The sequence below is a fragment of the Labrus mixtus genome, chromosome 3, assembly GCF_963584025.1.
Source record: "Labrus mixtus chromosome 3, fLabMix1.1, whole genome shotgun sequence".
Taxonomy (NCBI): Eukaryota; Metazoa; Chordata; class Actinopteri; order Labriformes; family Labridae; genus Labrus; species Labrus mixtus.
The window spans coordinates 14,022,677-14,045,792 of NC_083614.1; the positions used below are offsets into that span (position 1 = coordinate 14,022,677).

The window sequence follows — 23,116 nt, forward strand, 5'->3', positions numbered from 1 at the left end:
CCCCCATAAATGTATGTGACTTACTGCCTCACTAATGACTGTATTGATACTCAGTATTGACCTGCTCTCTGACTTTTGACGCTGCAGGCCAAGCAGCAGAGCCATGAGCATGACCTCTACGAGCTGAAGATCAAGGCTGAGAGGGAAGCCCTAGAGGCACAGCTGCATCTGGAGGAAAACAGGCAGAGAGCAGCTAGGGTACAGCTACACACACACACACAAACTCATCTTTCGAATGGTAAGGGGTTTGAGTATTTTTATTTTTCAGTGATTTTAATATCCATGCTTGTTTGTTTTTTTATCCAGGCTCACATAGAGCTGCAGGAAAGCTTGGCTGGAGCTCAAAAAGATACCTTGGAGGGCCTCCAGGAGGCAACAACAAAGATGATGAGTCAACAGGCTGAGGCAGCACGGTACACAGCCGAAACCGCCCGACACATCAAGGAGGTAAGTAATCACTACTTTCCTCTTTGCCTGGAAAACACTTGGTGTCTTCGTTTTGTATTTAAAGCTGATTTACTGTTCAGTTCCAGTAAATATGTAACAATAAAGGCTGACAAAAGGAAGCTTCATATTCTGTTCTGTTCACATTTGGTATGTGAAATGTGTTCTTCTTTGTCAGATGACAGAAATGGCCCGGTCACAGATAGCAGGAGCTTTGGTTGTCCCTCCTGTTGTCACAAATTCCTCAAAGAAAGAACAGCAGAGCCCCTCTCAGCACCGACAGGATGAATCTGACAGGTGAACTTAAACACCGTTAAGACACAGTTTTTGACTATTGGAAAGTTAGACTGTTTGTGATTTGAGACGATAAAAAAAGATTTTGGAAATAATTTGCTCTCTATTGCATAATCCCCTACAGCTTTCAGAGTCAGGTGTCAAGCAGAAAATCAGGACCAGAGGAATCCCTGTCTCCACTGAACAGCCTTAGTCACTCTGACTCGCTATCCTTTAAAAGACCCCACCTCAGGTACCTGTCCCCCAACACCTTTAAAAAAATGAATTGAATCTGGGAAAAATTCAACAGAATATTTAATCTGTGTTCTTTCTCTCTCCTCAGTGGAGCCGACTCTAGCTGCCACCAAAGCCTATCGCACGGCTCCTCAGACCAGACAGAAAGGATGAAAAAAGGAGCAGTAGAGGGGAAACAGAGACAGAGGGGAGCTGAAGAGAGGGAAGCAGCCAGTAGCTCCATAGAAGAGGAAGTTCTTACAGCAGCTAATGATTCCCTCTGCAGTGACAGCATCCACTCTGTAAATGAAAAAGGTATGTGATTGCAAGAATGGCTCCTTGTTCAAAGTTAACATGCTGACACATAAAGCTCTCCTTAAATGGTAGAAAGTATTGTAAGCACTATGCCACACATTTGCAACAATATCCAAGAAATGAATACAGTTGATTTGAGCTGTTCTTACTTTTATCCCTCTAGGAGACAGTACTTCAGTAGCAACAGAGTACTCTCTAAAGTTTGATGAGTCCATGACGGAGGACGAGATAGAGGAGCGCTCCTTCCGCTCTCTGCTGCCGTCAGAGGCGCACAGGCGTGGAACGAAGGAGAAGAAGTCCCAGCACCACGAGGAATCGGAGGATGATGGAGCCAATCACAGCAAGACACTGATTTCAGGAGAACACAATATCTTAAAGGTGAGAGTGCAACTTTGTCATAAAAAAAATGTGATACTACTAATTAGTCAGTCGGAGGAATCAGTGATACAGATCTCTTCTAATCTGTGATCCATATGGACACCCCGCCACGGTTTATAAAAATAAATGTACTTAAAATAACTTACCCTATTTATTTTTATTAGGTTAGGTTAATATCAGTTTGTTAAATATATTAAATACATGGGCTGTTTGTGTAACAAACAAACTTAAAGCTGGTCATCTTGCTTCCCTTTCATTCTATTATCTACACACACACACACACACACACACTCCTGCACCTCTCTTCTCTTGATACACACAGTGGCTTGTCCCGCCCTGCCTCATCCATAAGTACAGTATTTGTGTGTTTCTGCTCTCTTAATAATATTCATCAGCAGTACGCTTTATAAAGACACTTAAATAACCTTACTCACTTTGAAGTTTACTCCATATTCTAAGTGATTTGTGAGCGTATAGGCTTATTTGATCTTGATTTGTTGATGATATAATGTATCTCAACAACCATCTTATCCACACTGTGAGATTTGTGATCCGTTGCACTCTTAGTGGGAGGCAGGTGTGTGACCACTGGCAGGGAGCCAGTGCCTTAAGTGCTTTTTGATTGAGCAAGAAGTTCAAGTCCTTATTTTGTACTTTCAGATATTCTTGTTCTCATAACCTTGCTGTCCTTCTGTTTTTCTTTGTGCTTCCTTTTAATCTCCCCCCTTTAACTCATCTTCTGTTGTGTCAGCCCATTGTGTCCTCACACTTTTGCCTCCCTGTTCCCCTTCAGGATGCCAACATGGCCTTCTCGGGTGGACAGGACAGCTTTTCACAGTTCACAATGGATATGGTCCGTCAGTACATGAAGGATGAGGAGGTAAGACTGCAACACCAGAGCTCCTTGCTACATCTCCGCCAGAAAGCTCTCAAAGAGAAGACCAAGACTGAGCTGGCCTGGCTTGAGCACCAGAAAAGGAGGCTGAGGGACAAGGGAGAGGATGACAAAATGCCGCCCATTAGGAAGAAGCAGAGGGGCCTTTTGTTGAAACTACAACAAGAGCAGGTATTTTTGAAAGGAAGCTTAGTGACAGGAAGCCCAATTAAGTGATAAATGGACATTAGGATATCATTTAGCTTTATCATCACTCACTATCCAACTTTGCAGGCTGAGATCAAACGACTCCAGGAGGCCAACAAAGCAGCCAGGAAGGAGAGGCAGCTTTTGCTGAAGCAGCAGAAGGAGATTGAACGCATGAGAAACTCCACACTCCGACTGAAGGAGCGTCTCAAGTGTGCCGGGGGTGAAGCACCACCTGTAAGTAATGCAACAGTTACTTGTCACATTTAAAGCCTGTACTGAAAACCATAGATAGACTTTCAATAATGTTTGTCTCCAGGAGAATAAAGAAAGAAAGGATATGTGATTATAACTGTGGAACATGCTGCATGTTCATCTTTTGCATTTCATTACCGGTTTGACTTATTCTCAACCTGTCTTCCATGAATGTATCCCTTAGGAGACCCCCGTGTCAGAAACCCCTCTGTCTGAGGCAGCCTCCGCTAACATCAGACTTGCTGAAGATGGCCGCAGCCCTTCTCCTCCGCTCTCCATCTCTGGAAGTGAGACCAGCAGCATCATGCAGAAGCTCAAGAAGATGCGCTCTCACACGGATGAAAAGTAAAGACTTCCATTTTATTTTTTATCACTGCTGAAGTCGTGAATCTTTATCAGTATTCTGAACAGTGCTTATGCTGCTGAGCCTCGTTACTGCTTTTCTTCTTAAAGAAATATTCCACCAAGAAGGAGGAATTCTGATTCCCTTTTTCATTTCTACTTTTTTTCGCTCCTGATCTTAGTTATTTCACATGAATTTTGTGTGATACAGACTTTATTGTATATTTTGCAAACCATTGAATCGCAGTTTATACACCGGCTAAAGCACGGCTTTATTTGAAATTGGTAAAGCAACTAAGATGTGTTTTAAACTTGCACTGAGTGATGCTCGGTCCTCTTCATAGTGTCTTTCTTTTCTTTCATTCCACAATGATGAGTCATACAAGTCCCAAATTCATTTGAATTCTTTGCTTTCGTAAGATACTAACCACTGACCACTAACCATCTGCCATCTCTCCTTTGTTGTCTCAAACAAGCTGTGACTGTGTGAATGTGAGGACATGAAGATAAGCATGCTCCATGTTGTTCTCCCTTTCAAAGAGACAAGAATCTAAACTCTCTGCCACAGTTCCCCCGCTCAAGTTCCCTCTTCCAAAATAGAATGTAATTAATTAATGTGACTTTTAGTTTAGACAAATGTAGCTGGTTCAATCTATTATTTTGAATACTCGTACTTTCTCTCATTTTGGCAAGTAAGGATATTGGCCTGGACTTTCTGTAGGTCTTTAAAGATCTTAGACTTGGCTAACAGCTTTGGTCAGGTGACTGTAGAGCTTCTCATGACCGGGTAGCTCTAACAATTGGGTTAATTGTTCTGGGTTTAGGATTTATAGCTTCACTGTAAAACCGATTATCTTTACTAAAGGCATTTTTTAGATTTTTAAAAATGTAAACAGTGTAACAGTTTCTGATCAGACATTTATTGGTTGATGCTTGGTTCAGTTATCCTTTAAAATAAGCTATCATAGTCTCTTTTTGACATAACACACTAACACAACACTTCTCGTCTTCTCTAATGCTCTTGTTCTTACCTTGCGCTGTTATTCGCAGCATTACTGCCCTCAGCACTTAATGCCCACAAACTAGTTGAAGTGTTGATCACAGTTCAAAGTAATCAAATCGCTGATATTCCTGACAAAACTGATGCATTTAATCACATATGCTCACATGGCTCTTCTCTCTCCTTTTCTCTCTGTGTGTTTTCCCTTCATGTGTTTTAATATTTTCATCTTTTACATCGTGTGCATTTGTGTGGTTGTTTGTTTCCATTCCCATGTTTGTGTGACACTTATGACGTTTTGTCTGTTGCGTGCTTGTGTGTTTGTAGACACTGTTCTCCTGTCCACTGCTTCTTCTCTGTGTTCACGGCCCACCACTGGGCCTCCCTCAGTGTCTGTCTTCCCAAACTACACCCTAAATTCCAGCTCTTTATCTACAACCAGTTGGTCAGGTACTGTACAGCCCTCTCTACCTTTTCCCCAGCAACTCCCACCTAGCCCTACCCTGCCTCACCCCACCTAAACCCCATGGAACATGCTTGTGTTCATCTACTGGCACTGGGACCTTGTAGGGGTGGGTTGGTGAATGATGAGTGATTGGATGCATTGGTTTGTTTTTGGTTTTCTTTATTTCATGGGAGGGGGGGATTTGGTGGGGGGAGAAGGTTGAGTGAAAACTCAAGAGTGCTCAAGAAAAGCTGCCTTCCTAAAATAAACTAATCTTTCAACAACTTCACTTTGATAAATCCCATTTTGATGTCAGCGTTCAATTATTTCATCCGTCAGCCAGATGCTAACTATTTTGGCACTAGTGTTGAAAACTGTGAAGTCTGAAGGTTAGGTTTATTTTAATCGGAGTCTTCCTTGTTGAATCAGAAAACCAGCCCCTGAGTTGGGGTTACCCTGATTAATACCCTGTTAAATATGTGACTGTTTCTTTCTTGCCTGTTGGACAGAGTGATGCAGTGCAACTCTTCAATGTCATTAAAATTGAAGCTGCTCCCACCCAGTTATTGATAGAAAATGTTTTGAGATCAAACCACACTATGGCATGGAAGCAAAGGACTTTTGCAGAGAAAAGCCCATAGATGGAGTGGTCTTTCTCTCTAATGAGCCCAGTAAATCTTAACTAGCCGTCTTTATTAGGTAACTGTTGCATAGAATTGAATAATAAGTACAAACGACTATCGGCTGTAATAGAGTTTGGGAAGGCACTAAAAGAAACCCCCACTGTGGTGCGTCAGTATCTGGCCCTGTCATCAGTATACATTAGGTCAAGAGAAAAGCCTTTAGATTAGATTAATGCTAAATAATACTGCACTGTAATGGCACCCATAGCTGTGGGAGACCACATTACACAACAACTATAGAGGAATGCACTTCATTTTGATAGGCATTTGCAGAGATGTATATGTGTAGGAAGCCTGTTAAAAGGGGGGTTTAGAATTACAGATTCGGTTGGCTTTCCGGGACAGTATTTAAATCTCCAAATTGTCATCGGTTTCGGGATAAACAATGTTTGAGGTGTGTGTCACTGCACCCAATCAGTGTCCTGAGTTTTAAGTCTGATGCATGAACCTTACATCTTCACTGTTATTTTCCTTCTCTCTTTTTTTCTCCTGATTGAACTGTCACCACTTTCTGCTTGCATATATAATGGGTGCTTGTTTGCTTCCTTGTTTGGACGATTACTCCAGGAATAGAAATTGGTAAAGCATGTTTTGGGTGGGTTTGTGTGTGTGTTTGCTTCTCTGAATTTGTGAAAGGTAAGTTCGCAGTGGTAAATGGATGGCGAGGTGATTTGGGTTGGCTTTCTTTGAGGTCATGTTTTAACTTGCTTTATCTAATTGTCTTGGTTTTACTTCTCTTCTCTCCCTCATCACTGCCACCTTACTTTTTCCCTCACCCTACACCTTCCTCATGTCCCTTTCCCCATTTTTCATTTTCTTCACCTTTCTTCTTACCAATCTTCTATGATCCTTTTCTATCTTTCTTCCTCTTCCTCTCCATCTCTCCCTCTTTCTTCTTCCCATGTATACTTACCAACCCCTCCCCAGGTTCCTGACAAAGAGGGAGCAGCAGCTGATGCAGAGGCGTCACCATGCCGAGGAGCTGCTAAAGTGGAAACAGCGGCTAGACCAGGAGGAGGCAGAGGTCCGTAGAATGGAAAAGGAGGCCATGGCTGTATGGGACAGAAACACACTCAAGAGCGAGAAGGACGAGATGTTGGACATTAGCCCCAGACAGCATCAAAGCTCAGAGCCAAGAACCGACAGTGAGAAAGGTGAAGAGACAGAAAGCCAGCTTATATTCTGCCAGGTTTTTAGAAAAGATGCAGCATGAAGGCAAAGTGAAGAACAAGATATCTTATTCTTGTGGAATAATGTCTACATAAATCTGGAAAATTAAGCTATCTTCATGTTTGTTTGTTTGTTTGTTTACATATTTCAGAGTATGTGAGTGAGGGCGACATTTCCTCAGTAACACCAGAGTCCAGTATACACACAGAGGGACCTGGATCCGAGCAATCAGGAAGTCCATCTTTAGTACAACCTCTGTCAGCCTCTGAAACACCTTTGGCTTCCATCCAAAGCAGCCATGCAAATTACACCCAGGACTTTACCTCAGCTTCACACTCCCCTCACAGACAAGTATGTATACATTTGGTTTTCCATCCTTTTTTTCCCATCAGTATTAGGTTCTACACATTTATTAGTAGATACGCTATTTTTGAGTCTAGATAGATGCTGCTTCACCAAAACTGACCTCACGTATCTGACAGAGAAATGTTTGCTATTGTGTGCAGGTTTCAGCTAATTAATTTCCAACTAATACAGTTAATAAAATACCACAAATATTAATATATATTGAAAAACAAAAAGCTTAATGTTGTGTTCAATCCCTGCAAGGGAGTATCCACAGATTTGTTATTGTACTGTACATGTGAAATACTAATCCGGACGTACCTCCATTAGTCCATCTGACTGAGTTGTTATATCCTTAAGTAATACTCCATTCTCCTCCCCTCCTCCTCTTCCTTTTTTCAGTCGGCCCAGACTCCATTCAAAGGCAGCCACAGCCCTGCTTCCTCTCCTTCAGATGGCAGCAGCAAAACCAGGATGCAGCTCCGCTCCTCCTCCCAGACCCCAAACCAGGCCTGCACTCAGCAATCTGAATCCCCCATGGCCCCACAGACAGGTGAGTGACCAGGGACTTTTTTTTTTTTTAAATGGTACGTAATACTTTGTATATGTATAACAGTTTGTGATAGTTCTTAGAGAAGATGGAAAGCAGAGCGACTGGACATAATGCAGCTGTAATGCTTGCCCTGTGTAGTCAGGCATAATGTTGCCAGGAATACATTATGCAAGCACTTCCCTGATACCTAACCGGATTAGCTGTGTGATAGAGGTAGAGAAGACTATGCATTGCGCAAAGTTATTGCAAAAGCACCAACAGTGCTGCTGGCCTAGTATCTGGTCTAGTATCTAAGTGTGTTTTATACATATTCAGTCCTTTAATCCTAATTGTTCATTGCATAGAAGCAGCCCACATCATGCATAAAAATGAACTCAACACACTCTTATTGAGAAAGTGTACACTAATCTCCAGAAGAATTGGGTATGAGTTCAAGTGGGCACAGAGTTGGATTACTCTTTGCTAATCAGAGGCCTGGCACAGGTTTCACATTATAACAGCGATTTTCTAAATGTACCCCCAGAACTCATTTCGGACCAGAGCGACATAGAGACCCGTATCAAGGCCTTGACGGAAGAACTCCGAAAACGAAAGTCTATGGCCAACCAACTGAAGAAAGAGCAGAAGAAGAGGAACAAGGAGCGTCTGAAGGCAAAGGAGGCCAGCCTACTGAAGCAGCTGGAGGTGTGTGTGTGTGCATGTGCTACATGTATCCATGATGTTTAAAATGGAAATACATTTATTTTGATATTAATTATTTAAATCCTGTTTTCCTAACAGAGCTATGACAACTTCATCGAGAAAACTAAGGCAGAACTGAACAAGGAGCCAGACTCAACACTGGGTTCAAACTCCCAGATCAAAGACTCTGCTTCAGTTGCAGAGCAGTCAAGTATTAAAGCAGCTGCTCACAGGTGCTTAACAGCTGTAAACATACCACAACACAACAACACCTTTACTATAGTATGAGTCTTAAAGATTGCTGTTTAATTAAAAGTGAGTCCTTCTCCCTCAGCTCTGAAACCAGCAACATCTCCGGTTCTGAAAGAAGGCGAATTGAAGCTTCATTTGAAAACAGTGGGTGATAAACTAACTAAACCAATATGAACATTATGTTAACTGTTTATTAAAAGGATTTTTACAATGGTAATTATTTTTTTCTTCTCTTGTGCCAGATTACCTTCCTCAACCTGATGATAGTAGATCGACTTCAGTGCCTGAAGAGTTGTCTGATGAAGACCCACCAACGGTCACTCCAACCCCGGTTCATGGCAGCCCAGAGTGTCCAACTTTACAATCAAGGAGCCGTTTCTCCACAGACAAAAGTCTTATAACACCTTCCCCCAAGGAAGCCCAGGCACAGCTGAATGAGGCTGGAGGAGAGAACATTGACCTTTATCAAAGAGCTGGCAAAGTGAGCTTACAGTTTGAGGATCAGCATTCTGAACTTCACCAACAAGAAAAGCAAGACAGCATGGACTCTCAGTGGAAACTGTCTAAAGCCAAATCCTCTTCTATTAGTGAAGAAAAGCTGTATTCCCCATCTGTGACTGTAGAACAAGATAATCAAACAAAGTCGAGGGAAACATCTGAAGCTGAACAATCTAACATTATCGCCTCTAGTAAGTCACCTTCAGCTACAATGGACCTCAAAACCACAGCACATCTGAGCCCCCGCTCCACATCCAGCAATCACTCCTGTTCCCCTGACTCAGTTGAATTTACTTCAAAGAAGGATGTACCCATAAAGGATGTCGAGGCCTCATCTCCCATAGCGGATGGCTATCATGATGACTTTGAGTCATCAGTGGATTCTTCGCCCCGAGGAGCTCTCCCTCAAATCTCAGAAATCAAGGCCTTGGGAAAAGACTCCCCTAGCAGAGCCACTCAGTATAACAGCCAGTCTGAGGAGGTAGAGGAGGAGATAGCTGAAGATGTGAGTCACCAATCAGGGACTAGTGTTGCTAGCAACCAATCTGGAAGACTGCTAGATCTTGGCACTTGCAAAAAAGACTCCCAAAACGACAACAAGGACAAAGTTAATTCTAGCCTCTCACATTCCATGTCCCCTCTTGTTAGAGATGAAATGCCAAGTTTTAACACCGGCGATCGTGTTCTTGTCAGTGGTGTTCAGCCTGGCACTCTGAGATTTAAAGGTCCAACCAGCTTTGCTCATGGCTTCTGGGCTGGCGTGGAACTGGACAAGTCTGAGGGGAGCAACAACGGTACTTACGAGGGCGTCGTATACTTTGAATGTAATGAGAGCCATGGCATCTTTGCTCCTCCAGACAAGATCACACACCTGCCAGACAAGTTTGAGATTTACACTGACACCACAGAGGATGAGGACTCATTTTTTGATGATCTGTCAGATAAAAGTGGGGATAAACACAAAACAAGTCGGGACAAAACTCAAAATTTGAAGAACAAAAAAGAAGAAAGAAATCTGAAGGTCTCTGCCTCTGGAGATAAAAAGGTTACAGATGAGTTAGTTCACAAAGTTGAATCCAACCTCAATTCACAGAATAACAAAGAATCAGAGCAGCTCATTCCTAATGGCAACACGGGGTACATTATGCTGGATTTAGAAGATGCACCTACCACACTCCTCATCTCTGACATGGACAAAATGGGTCTGACAAAGCAGAGTCAGAAGATTACTACCTCTTTTGAGAGAGAAGATGTAGACTCACCCTGCCAGTTCACTCCTGCAGACCTTTCCTCAGACATCATACAAGATAAGGACAAAGAGAAGGATGAATACTCACTCGACATGTGTGCAGACAAGCTCCTCAACAGCTTTGTGAAGGACGCTGTGGAGCAGTTTGCTGTAATCAAAAAGGCTAAAGAAAAGAAGATTCAAGCTGCCAACCAGCTGAACGGAGAGCTGTTCAGTGAGCATGCTGAAGAAGAAGAAGAATGGTTACCCTCAGTGGAACAAAAAGACGGTCTGCCATTCTTCCTCTCTGCAGAAAAAGAAGAGCTGTCTTCTCCAGAGCTGTGTAACCGAATGGTGAGTGAGTTTCTGGTCCTCTAATAACCTGTTAACCAACGTTTGAGGAAATTCAGTGGAACTATTAAAAGTGTTTTAGTGCTCTCCATGGCTCAATTTGGGAATTCTTACTGTGGGGAAATGATATAATCAAATATCTGACTATCACTACTTGTTGACTTGACCTGGTGAATCTTCATTTGGAGTGTTTGTAAAGCCAAAGTCCAACATGATGTTGACAGACTTTATTGATTGTGGTCCACTTTTCTGAAAACATTTCTGTGTCTGAAACATCAGAAAGAAAGAAAACTTTCAGGCAAGATCAAAAGTGTAAATCTTTGATTAATATTGTGACTTAATATGTTACATATGTCAAACTGTATGTTAGCATGAAGTTCACTTATTCCTGTATTCCTTTCACAACAGGAGAGCCCTGTGTTGGGGGCCAGCGGGCAAGAGGAGCTAGCCAAGAGACTAGCAGAGCTGGAACTGAGCCGCGAACTGCTCGACGAGCTGGGTGAAGATCAGGACTGGTTTGATGAGGACTATGGACTGAGCTCCCGCAGAGAACAGCAGAGACTCAAACAGAAACAGAGAGAGGAGGAGGAAGAGGAGAGGCTGGGGAGGTCAGGCGCATCAGCCGGAGCAGCCCTGGGGGGGCTCGTCTCTTCACCAGGTGGGGAACAGCAAGTTAAAACCCCGCCTAGGCCTGAGCTACCTCTTCACCTGCCGCCCAAACTCCCTGAGCAGCCCGCCATGGTGGTGCCCCACTCAGCCACTGAGGTGGAGAAGATGGTCCATGCTGCCATTCAAGAGATTTGGGAGACTTGTGGTCTTGGTAAGGAGGGAGCTCTGACCCTCTCCCAGCTGCCAAACCCCCAACCTTCACAAGAGTATCTGGGTAAAAAGGCAGACAGCCAGGACCAGGAGGCCCTCTCCATCCGCAGCTACAGAAAGGTAAATAGGAGAACTCTCAGAAACATCAAAAAAGAAGTAACGCTTGTGTGTAATACAAATATCATACAATGCCTACAGGCATCCTTTACTACTTTTTCATCACCTGTCAATCTCGCTCTATAAAATACAAACACAACTGTCCTGTGTAGCCATAAGGTCATCACTTACTGAGTGAGTTTACTGAAGGTGTATGCCAGGGCTGGATGGCTTGAGGGCTTGATGTCAAATATACTTTCCTGTTTCAGTGTCTTTGACTTCAGTTTCTCAAATGGTCAGGTACTTTGTTTTTAATACAAACCCATGTGCTATTGAACTGTGAATGTTGCTAACAGTTTGACACGTATAGGTTCAACCAACAGCTCATTTTTCTTATATTTTCACTTCTTAAAGAATTCTTCCCCCTTCTATCCTCTGTCCATCTCTAGGCTGTTTATGACCTGACATGGGAGATGCTGCAGGAGATCTATGCTGAGGACTCCAACACTGATCAGCCTCAGTGGGTCAAACCACGCCGTATCAAGTCATCCTTCTTCCATAGAGTAAGGACAGCTGGAGAGATCGCCAAAGTCCAGGTAGAGCACGGCATGATAATAACCACCATCTCAATAAATAGTAATACTCTCATTACTTTCTTGGTCCTAAACTACCGGGCAGTAATCACAAATACTCTGAGAATACGCTCAGAGAGCTCCTAATTTAGCTTTAACATTTCTAGCAAGAAGTCACAGCCTTTCCTTGTGACACATATTTAGATGTGGCACCATTCCTCTTACTAAAGTGATGTTTTTTTGTGTGTGTGTGTGTACCAGGAATTCATCACAACAGAAGTACTACAGCTGTACAGTCTGACGAAAGATCAGTGCCAGAAGACTGACTGGCAGAAGATGCTTAAATTTGGCAGAAAAAAACGGGACAGAGTCGATCACATACTGGTAGGTTCCATAGATTATTTAAAAAGCAGCCGTTTCTAATAATCACAAGTTTCAAACCTACTTTGTCTCTTCATGTAATTCTTAGTCTATTTATTTTTTCTTGATTCTCTTTTCCTTTGGACAATCTGAAGCCAATTCTTGGAGATAATATCAGTTTATCTAAAAGTTTTCAGCTTGGCATATTTAAATGTATCATTACAACCTGTAATGTTGTATAAGTGAACTAGAGTTTATTAAACCTTTTAGCAGAATAGTTTTATACTTGAGATGCTGATGTTTAATCTTTGAAGTGTTTGACTTTTCCGCTGTTCTGCTGCAGCTTCATCACCTCGTGTTTGTCACTGTGCAGGACTTAACCTTGTTTGTCTCTCAGGTTCAAGAACTCCACGAGGAGGAGGCCCAGTGGGTCAACTATGACGAAGATGAGCTGTTTGTCAAGATGCAGCTGGCAGACAGCATCTTTGATGCTTTGCTGAAGGACACTGCTAACGTGCTAACGCTAATCTGTGAGAAAAGGGCAAACGTAGACACCCTCTCCTGACAGCTTTCCTACTTAAGATTTTTGAACTACAACCTCTAGCTCAACCCCCATCTCCCCTCACCCCAGTGAACTCCAGGTAACTTAACCGCTGCTCTGTCTTCCACCAGCTGATGTGCCAACAGCAACCCTCAGATGCCTTCAGTCCCAGCATTACCTCTAAACGACTTAACGACTCCAATTTATTTTTGTGTTATAAAACTTGCTGAATGTGCTTCAGCTAATGTTGTGTTTGTTCTATTTGTTCTACACACAAAACCTTTAAACTAACTAGCTTCAGATCTCTCCTCCTAGACTGGTCCTTTTGTAAACACCAGTTGGAGAGTGGGAAGATTATTTGATAGGATTGACTGTGCCATTTGTTAGCATTTCAAGTCCATCTATGCTGCTAAGGATTTTAATATATATGGAAAAAAATGCTGGGACAAAAACCGGTTGCTATATTTTGTACCAAACCTTAAAGTAAATATATGTATGGATTCAAAAATTGTAAAAGAGTAGCAGATATAAACGAGATAATTTGTCCATGAGTGATTTGACAGTGACGTGATATGGGTTGGCCGAGTTAACCAGCTCCTTAAAATGAATCCACTAGAATGAGTTTCAACATGGGGCTGTGAATTTGATTCTATGACTCACAGACATCAGTTAGCTTGAGCTGAAATAAACAAACTAGAAATGTGTCACTTTGTCATTGATCACATGTTGTCAGACTGTGCTGTGTAAAATCATCTATGACATCAGATATTGTATAAAACATTTCCTTCATTAATATATTTAGAGTGTAAAAAATGTTTGATGAGGCATGTGGAACATATTGAATTGTAAATGACATTGTTAACATGTAAAGAACAGGTTTTGAACATCAAATGAAACTGTAGAAAGCACAAACAGAAATGTGAATGTGAACTTGGCAATAATTTATGTAGGAGGTTTGAAGAATTCGATTCAATCCAGAGGTAGCCCGTCAGGGGGGAAAACTGTATTATTATTTAATTTTTGGACGTGTATCTCTTCTGTTCTTAATGACTTTTTCATGGCAACAACTGTCCACTTAGTCAACACAATGAAATGTATCCCACATCTGTATGTCATGTTTATATCTAGAAGGTATTCCCTCTTATGGATGTACTCATTTTTAAAGGTTTCAAACAGCTTATACAAAGAAATGCCTGCCAATGATTTGCCATTTACTTTGTTCTTTAATCTACATCTCAGTCAACATCGTTTGTCATCGTTTAACTATTAATGTTTCATGTTAGCATCACAGGAAAAAAACATTTCCACTCATGCTCAAAGAGCCAGTCGTCTTAGTTCCCATACTGCTATTTTATTTTTTAAGGTTTCACACAATCCTTTTCTCTTTTGGGTCTAAACACACTGAGTATTTAGTATGCAAGTAAGACACACAAGACCGTCAGTCGGCCTGATTTCAGGCTTTTAGAATCAAATCATAGGACAGTGCTGACATGCTGGACTTGAACCTTCATTATCCTCCAGTCCTTCTACATTATTTGACCTGAGAATACACCTGTTGTCTTTTTTTCTGTAGCGGCATGGATCTATTTTTCCCCTTTCTGCTTTGGAAACAATGCTTAATGATGATCAGCCAGTTCCAACCAGCTGTCAGAATGTAGCCCAGTTATGTAGTCAGACGATCAAGGTATTGTTTCTCTACATTGTTCAAGTGCCTCTTGTAGTAGAGTTGTAGATTTATAACAGACTTGTTGATGTCTCAACATCCTTTGGACCTATTTACTTTGAATGTCTCTTTCAACTGCTGTGTACCATCACTTTGTGAATGATCCTTAAGTGACTGCTCTTCTCTCTATCCACTTTACCAATCCTTCAGTTTCTGCCTTATCAGTCCTTCTCTAGCGTAGCATAGCTGCTGAGGGTGTTTTTGAAACCCGTCTCTTTTTCTCCTCTGCCCCAGCCTTTTGGCAATTGTTTGTAAGCGAATTACTGTAAATGTCATCTGCTTCTTGTTCATGGTGCATATTGACACAGTTGAGTCATTTTATTGATGAACTGTATCAGGAAGGAGTTTGTGGACACTCCACGCACACAGGCTGCACAGTGTGAGTCATTGAGGTGACGAGGCAGAGCACGGCAGGCTGTATGTAACAAAGGGCTAAATTTGGTCCTCACTGTCAGCGCTGCTTTCTGATCTAACAAACTGACTATAGTTTGTTCATCTTCACGGACAGTCTGCAGCTGAAGTGACCTTAAACTGAGTACATGGTCTTTCTTCTACTGTCAGTGTTTCTGTCTTATAGCTTCATATGTATCTTCAAACTGTAATTAATACATTGTATAAAATGACCAAAAACATTTCACACCAACCCTCTCCATACTGTCTTACCTGTATGTCTGGTCCTTAGGCATATGTAACTGTAATTGTGCGATGATTAGTACCTTAGAAACACTTTCTGCAAGGTTTTATTGCAGACCTTGGATTTTCCTCCTGACTTGATTGTATGTGAACGATGTTGAGTTCCCTTCTGTAACTATGCAGTACTTGGTCGTATGCATTGCTTTGTATGTATGGACCAAACAGGTTAGACTCTTGTTGTAGTCTGTAGATCTAACAAGTCTTCAGGACGCTTGAAGCTGTTTGTTGTAGGATGGAGCTGCTTCTATCTGAGACAAATGACCTGATTAAAGAGTGCAAATATCTGATTTAATAAAGTTAGCACAAGTGATTTGATCATCTAAATTAACCCTGTGGGGCTACATTTTCCCCTCTTCATCTTTTAAGATGTTGATGAATATTTATAATAATGTGCTGTTAGAGTGCGCTGAATGCACTTGAAGACTTGTACAACTCCTTTATTGGTGTAAATATATTGTCTATCCTTTCTGATCCACTGTTACTGTAACCTAAATGATTGTTTTAAAATAAACACTGTTTACTTTGCAAATATGTGCATAGTATATATTGGTTAACTAAATGAACTTGTACGGAATTGTAAATAAAGCTTTCATTGTTTCTCAAAGAAAGCAGACTTGAAATGTCTACTTATTTCTTTCAGTGCTTGCACTTCAATTCTAGATGCAGCAGCACAACAAATCTGCTCTTTATGTTTCTGTTTGTGTCGGGATTTGACAGCTGCTTTCTTTGGAACTGCAATTTAAGAACAATGAGCACAGATGAAAATCATGAAATTGTCAAAGGGTTTATAGAACTGTGTGGTGGACAATAGTGAAAGCACAATACCTTCTGCACGTTTGGGAGGAAATGCATAATTCTGATCCAACTTCAACTTTATTTAAACAACAATATTTAAATGTGACAAAAATACAATAATGTACAGGAATTCAATTCAGGATACGATACGTTTATGGAAATAACTTGTTTTTGTATATGATTCATTTATTTATTTATTTATTTTGTGGCTGATGAAGATGCTACAGGTTGGCTTTTCTGGGAATTTTGTATTTAATTTTATTGGTGATATTTCAGTAGTCCTAAAATCCTAGAGATGTTTTAAAAGACAGATCTTCTGATACAAAGACATGGACCTTATTTGACCAAAGTAAAGATTATTATGTTGGTAACGTTGGAGGTTATGAGGAAAATGTTTTAGTTAAAGGCTCGATTGAAAGATCTGATGATGTTGCCCAGTGGGTGACGCTCGTTGGTTGTCATGGAGATAACTTAATTCACTGACGGATGGATGCGTGTGATGAAGATCCAAGGGGGACTCTTCTTAGGTATCCTTTTTCATTCAAACCCTTGCTCCTGGCAAGAGTACACTTTTGGTAGTAGTCATAGTTTTTATTTTGTAATTCTATTATTATTATTATTATTATCGTTGTATTTTCTATATGAGAGCCGTGAAGGGACAACACTCACGCGTCACTGAGATCGCCTCACATCACTTTCTTGATTATATGAAACAGGTTAATGAGTGGGATGAACGCATGTGGGAGGGTGTGTCTTTATTGAGCGTTGTATTTTGGTCAGGCACTAACTGGTCGGGAGGAGGAGGGGGGGGAGGACCCGTGAAGTCTGCCGCTGGCCTGGAAAAGGAGACGGGAGAAAAAGCAAAAAGTTGTGTCAACTTTTGAGGCACGGAGGTTGAAACTCGCCGTCGTCAGCTGCAGCAGACTCGGACTGACGAAGATGGCGCGGAGCTTCGGACGTGCCACGTCTCGGTTTACTCATGAAATACAAATATGCCCCAGAAAGATGATAACATTTGCAGTTGGGTTGTGTTTCTGTCTGGTTTTTCCCTCTATCGCGGATGCTGGACTGTACACGGCTTCTGACCAGGTCATCGTGTTGAGTCCGGAGAATGTGGACTCGGTTTTAGTGAACTCTTCAGCAGCTTTGGTTGTGGAGTTTTACGCTTCATGGTGTGGACACTGTGTCAACTTTTCTCCGTATTACAAAAGCCTGGCTCGAGATATAAATGGTACGTAAGTGCAACATGTCACATAACTAAAGGTGTACACAGGTATGATACATAATGTCCACTGCGTTGTTAAAATGGTTCTACAATGAGGGACGAATGCTCCATAAGTCATTTTAGCCTTTATATTACATTGGTATTACACTGTATTTGAGCAACTGCATAGACCAAGCTGTTGTTTTTTATCTGTTAATTGGAGCATATGATCTAATGAGTGTTTTTATTCTGCTCAGCAATGTGGCTCCATATCACATCCTCCAGCTAAGTTTCTGTTGCTGTAGCTCATGGGACAAAATAAATATCACACACAGCCATTGTAATAAATACAAATGGGATCATGGTCAATCAGGCCTTAGTCATGGGATTATTTCAGTCCTATGGTTTTTAATCCTGACCCGAACAGTCAGCTCCAAATCATCTCTTGTAGTGCCTTGGTCTGGTACGGTTAACCTGTTGATCATGATTGTGTAAAATGGCAGGTTCAAATGTTGTCCTGATAAGTGTCTGTTGTCATTAGTTAGTTCACACGTAAATTATGTGGAGGGTTGAAATGAAGCCCTGATTACAGATTATTTATAATATAGAAGTCAAACTGCTGTTTATTATAAAATGGCTCTGGTGTAATGCTCATTGGCACACATGGCAAAATGTCAAGACCCCATCAGCAAGTCTCTCTCTCTCTCTCCCTCTCTCTCTCTCTCTCTCTCTCTCTTTATTTGATGTCTCTGCAGAGTGGAAGCCAGCTGTGGACCTGGCAGCTTTGGACTGTGCTACAGAGGTCAACATGAAGCTCTGTGTAAGATTTGGAATAACAGGGTATCCCACTTTAAAGGTATTACAAAGCTGTTAAAGCCACTTTTTCTCCACAGTGATGTTATTCTCTGTTTTGGACTATTGTATTCCAAATTCTGTCAGGAATTTTACATAAAATGACCCAGTCAATTTCCCCAACTTTATGTCCGCCCTAATTAGATGAGATGTTTGTTTGCAAGATTACTTTAAAAGTAGACTAGTCTACATTAAGATACATCTTATTTCTTGTCCCTCCAGTCTAGGGATTTAACTGGTCACAAAGGTCATGGTTCAGTTGGTACCTCTGTTTTCGGACCACAGTCTCGTACAACTTTGGTTCAACATGGACAAGAAACAAAAAGTACTCACCAGGATGGGACATTGTAGCTAGGTTTGGGTACTTTTAATAAATACTTGAAGCCGTTTTTGTCTACAACCTTAAATGTGTTCGCTTCGGTAATGTCTTTGACCCTCTCTGCTTTCACATCCAGAGGTTTTTTTTTAAAAACAGCAGAGAGAACTTGTTGGACACCTGTCGTCCTTTGTTGAGCTCCAGTGATTGGCACCTCTGGGTGATATTCATTAGCATGTTTGATGTTTTTCCCATGACATACCACACTGTGAACCCAAAGTTTCCCCACACAACTGATTTATAGAATCATCTAGCTCTGCAGTGTCATCCTCCTATATTCCTCTTTTTCTTCCGTGTTTTGTTTCATCTGCATCTTCTTCTAATTTATTTGTTAAAAAAAAGCATTCAGCAAACATTCAGGAGCATTAATGCCACCTGGATTGTATGATTGCCTGTCTTCTCCACTCAGACGTATTCGCCTTACGACTGCATGCATCAAACCGTACTGTACAAATACTGTTATTTTTAATATTTTTTTGTATTTTAAAAATGTAATGTGTGGATTGAATGAATAAAAATCACCTTTTGGAGGCATTTTCATTTGGAAACTTCAAAATCTGTAGAATCCTCTGAGTAAAAGTATTATATTTGTTTATCCCTGTGTCAGTTGTATAATTAGAGTATAATCCTGTGTCATTATTGGTAGGAGTCTTGCTCCCTATTTTAAAGTGATTATGCATATCTAGAGCTGTACATGAAAACATGATAATGCCGGTCCAAGAGTTTGTCCCCAATCTAGTTAGCATTTGCATGATCAGCATCCACACTGTGAAGGCCTCTTCTATGATCAGTCATTAGTTGTGTGTGTGTGTGTGTGTGTGTGTGTGTGTGTGAGTGTGTGTGTGTGTGTGTGTGTGTGTGTGTGTGTGTGTGTGTGTGTGTGTGTGTGTGTGTGTGTGTGTGTGTGTGTGTGTGTGTGTGTGTGTGTGTGTGTGTTTGCTCTGCTCACATTCCTTGTCACTCCTCGCTGTCTTCCAGCGAAAGCCGTTGAAACAAAGAGCTCCTTCTGATTCAACTCAGGATGAAGCTTCAACATCTGCGACTCATTTAAACCAGGAAGGATTTAGGGGTCAGGGCAGGCACAGGGAAAGCTGCCCCCCCACTACCAAACATTAGACAACATGGCTTTGGTTCATTCATGGCAGTATGAGGGTCGTCTTATCGGATCTCTCTTCTCCCTCTCTCTCTCCATTCTCTGTAACCGAAACTGTCTCTTTCTCCCTATAGTTCTTCCATGCGTATTCAAATGCTGGTGCTACAGGACAACGCTTCGGAGGTACCACTTCTACTGCTGCCACTACTAAACACATGGAATCTATTGAGTTCTAATATAAATAAAGAAGCCCTCATATTAAATTACATTTCATATAGAATGTGCAGTTTCAGGATTCAGCTTGTGCATCATTAGATACTAAAATGGCAATTATTAGTACTTACACCCAGGTCGTCATGAGTGTTTGTCTTTGACCTCCAGTTGCACATCGCGATGTTAGGCGGCTCCGTCAGAAGGTCATAGACAAACTGGAAACCCATGAGGAGCCCTGGCCCCCAGCCTGCCCCCCACTGGAGCCCACCAGGTAAAACACACACACACATATCTTTTGTTAAATCAGTCTTTAGAAGACTTTCTTTTTTTACAGTGCAGACGCTTTTCTTCTTGCTCTCTGCTTTGCTTCTATTCTTTTGCTGATATCTTCTTTTTTCTAAACCTAATTTAATCGACAGCCGGTCCTGGACATTTCCAAACCCTCAGGACTGTATTTTTTGATAGATACAGGAGGTCTTTAGCCATATTTTTAACATTATTTTGACCTCTGCATCGCTACACGACTGTGGCCTGACGAGCACAAGCCTGTGCTGCAGTACTTTGAAACGCTGTACACAGCTAAAGCTAATCAGCAACAAGATGCCTCCCTTCTCCAAGGACGATTACCACAAACTTCTTCAGAAAATTGCAGTGCTGGAGACAAAGATGAATCGTCTAGAAGTGGATGTGGAAGTGGACGGACTGTGCGGGAATGACACCACATTACCACTAACTCAGACTAGTGGACAAGAGCAAGCTAACACACGGCAAAGGAGCACAGAGACCTCTACAATGACAAAGGTGGGCTCTGTTTTGTCTACCAATGGTAGTCCTCCTTGGAACTGTCTTGGTGCTAAGCCAAAGAAGAAATAATTCCTCTGGGAAATGGGACGACGGATAACAGGCAGAGCACAGCGAGCTGAGATATGTGATGAGACCGGCTGGCCTGCACTACCTCCCCTGCAAAGTGCCTCTTCAACCCCTGTATCAAGAGGGGCACAGCCGTGGACAGCTGCGAAAGGGAAGGTTAGGAACAAACCTCCCCCACAAATGAATGTGGAACTACAGAACAGATATTCCCCTCTGTTGCAGAGCCCTGGGTCTTCATCTGGTTCTCCATCCTCAGACACCAGGGTAAAGACTGAAAACATATCAAAAAGTAAAAGGCTACAGGGAAGCAGGACTTCACTGGTCTGCTGAGGATGGTCAGCCCCTTGGATGTGGATGTGTTTATCAGCAGCCCTATACCACCAGTCAGAAGAGCAGAGGAGAGATTCAGCAGGTTGTTGGCACTGAATAACTGGCTTACAACTGCATGTAATGCCCATTCAGTGAATGTTATTAACAATTTAAAAATGTTCTGGGAATGCAGACATCTTTTTAAGGCAGATGGATTTTGCCTGAACATGTCAGGGGTGAAACTGTTCACCTCTAACCTATTTTACTCCCTGCCTCAACCATCAGTTCTCTCTGCCAAGGACAAGAGACAAAAGAAAACAGCTTTCAAGAAAGACAAAACACAGCATGATGGAAACCTTCGTTAAGAATCATGTCTGCCAGTATCTGAGGAGAGACCTAAAGAGGAGAGACATCGGAACCAAGAGGAGGGGTCTCCATCGACCCCCTCACCAACACCAACACCTGTGAAGGATGAAGGAGCTGGTCAATGCTGGATTAAAAAGTACCCCACGCCCTTCTCCCTTTTTCTCTTCCATAAACACCCGACGTCGCCCACCATCACCCGTTCCGACACGGCTCTCACCCCCCCGTCCCTCCGCGGGTGCGTCATGTTTTGTCTCCTCAGCTTGATAAGGATGAAATGCAGAACGTTCAGAGGTCAAACTGATGTGTTTTGGGTCCAGGCTGCAAGGATATCAGCAGTCATGACTCTCTCCAGGATAAGCCGGGGCCCTGCACGTCAGTAGGTTCCAAAATCTCTGTGATGATAGGTAATAGAAGAATAAAGGGGACTCTGCCAAGAAACAAAAGGCAGTTATGTGATTTTGCAAACTTGTCAAACTTAGCATCCATTCCTTTTGAGCCACAACCTGTCCCAAAAACGTTAGCAGATGAAGCCTGTAGGACCCTAAAGCTGGCTCTACTAAACATTAGATCACTGGCAGGGAAATCATTTTTAATCAATGATTTTATTGTTGAGCACAAGCTTGATTTTATGTTTTTAACTGAAACTTGATTAGATCAAAATAACAGTGCAGCTGTTCTTATCGAGTCAACCCCTCCCAACTTCAGTTTTGTAAGCGAGGCTAGAGTGCATAAGAGAGGAGGAGGAGTTGCAGTTTTGTTTAATGACTCCTTCCAATGTAAGTAATTATCTTTTTGCTTTTTGAAATTTTGCTTCTTTTGAATATGTGGCCCTTCAGTCCAGCCCCAGAGCCATGTTCCTACATATTTACAGGCCACCTAAATACTGTGCAAACTTTTTCGATGATTTCATTGAACTGCTGTCTGTGATCTGTATTGACTTTGACTGTGTTATTATTGTTGGTGATTTTAACATGTTGATAACCCCCAGGACAGATGGCCTAAAGAACTGTTTCACACTCTTGATAGCTTTGGGCTGACTCAGCACGTGACAGAGCCCACACATACGAGAGTACTATGTCAGTGTACAAAAGTATTCAAACAAAAGTGATCACAAAACGGTGTATCACTGAAAACACCAGTGAAATCTTTAACCAGGTTTTCTCTTCCACAGGTGCCCTGTCCTGGGGCTCAGTCAGTGAGTTGGTAGATAACTTCAATTCTAAAATCACAAATGTTATTGATTGCATTGCTTCCACTAAGGTGAAGGTTGTCTCAGGTTAGAAAAAATCTCCATGGAGAAATTCGACACTGGTAAGAAACGGAAAAAGAGATTGTCGAAAAGCTGAACACAAGTAGCGTAAAGCTAATCTCCAGATTCATTATGACATCTACAAAGAGAGACTTCAGATTTATAATTCACAACTGAGGAATGCAAGGCAATCTTTCTTCTCTGACATCATCACCAGAAACAATAATAATGCTCGTGCCCTGTTTGCTACTGTCGACAGGCTAACAAACCCTCCTGTGTCAATAGCATCTGAATTTCATTCTACCAGGGCCTGTAATACATTTTCCACCTTCTTTACTGAAAAAATCCAGAAAATTAGACAAACTGTCAGTAACTCATCATCAGGATCAGGATATGTGCTGTGTCCATTTAAAACCAACCTAAGCACCATGACACAATTTAATCAAATCAACCTTAA

General features: G+C 41.8%; 2 protein-coding genes across 3 annotated transcripts in view; both read left to right on the top strand.

Annotated features, from left to right (window-relative positions):
* cep350 (centrosomal protein 350) overlaps nt 1-15,940 on the top strand; it is a 33,463-nt gene extending 17,523 nt beyond the window's left edge. Inside the window, exons 18-38 of one of the 2 annotated variants that reach the window (XM_061032622.1) lie at nt 88-198; nt 307-447; nt 623-741; nt 863-970; nt 1,061-1,266; nt 1,430-1,644; nt 2,438-2,710; nt 2,813-2,962; nt 3,165-3,325; nt 4,650-4,772; nt 6,378-6,604; nt 6,772-6,971; nt 7,368-7,518; nt 8,042-8,202; nt 8,299-8,432; nt 8,534-8,595; nt 8,694-10,531; nt 10,937-11,467; nt 11,893-12,039; nt 12,277-12,399; nt 12,773-15,940. In XM_061032622.1, the coding sequence (XP_060888605.1) occupies nt 88-198; nt 307-447; nt 623-741; nt 863-970; nt 1,061-1,266; nt 1,430-1,644; nt 2,438-2,710; nt 2,813-2,962; nt 3,165-3,325; nt 4,650-4,772; nt 6,378-6,604; nt 6,772-6,971; nt 7,368-7,518; nt 8,042-8,202; nt 8,299-8,432; nt 8,534-8,595; nt 8,694-10,531; nt 10,937-11,467; nt 11,893-12,039; nt 12,277-12,399; nt 12,773-12,940 (5,349 nt within the window). In that variant the 3' untranslated portion in view covers nt 12,941-15,940. The remainder of the gene's footprint in view (nt 1-87; nt 199-306; nt 448-622; nt 742-862; nt 971-1,060; nt 1,267-1,429; nt 1,645-2,437; nt 2,711-2,812; nt 2,963-3,164; nt 3,326-4,649; nt 4,773-6,377; nt 6,605-6,771; nt 6,972-7,367; nt 7,519-8,041; nt 8,203-8,298; nt 8,433-8,533; nt 8,596-8,693; nt 10,532-10,936; nt 11,468-11,892; nt 12,040-12,276; nt 12,400-12,772) is intronic. The other variant, XM_061032631.1, reaches the window with a different exon arrangement.
* A 968-nt stretch (nt 15,941-16,908) lies between these two features.
* The window catches only part of qsox1 (quiescin Q6 sulfhydryl oxidase 1), a 33,119-nt gene continuing 26,911 nt past the window's right edge, over nt 16,909-23,116 (top strand). The window contains exons 1-4 of the mRNA XM_061032645.1: nt 16,909-17,358; nt 18,087-18,187; nt 19,787-19,835; nt 20,034-20,136. Coding sequence (XP_060888628.1) covers nt 17,067-17,358; nt 18,087-18,187; nt 19,787-19,835; nt 20,034-20,136 — 545 coding nt within the window. The 5' untranslated portion in view covers nt 16,909-17,066. The remainder of the gene's footprint in view (nt 17,359-18,086; nt 18,188-19,786; nt 19,836-20,033; nt 20,137-23,116) is intronic.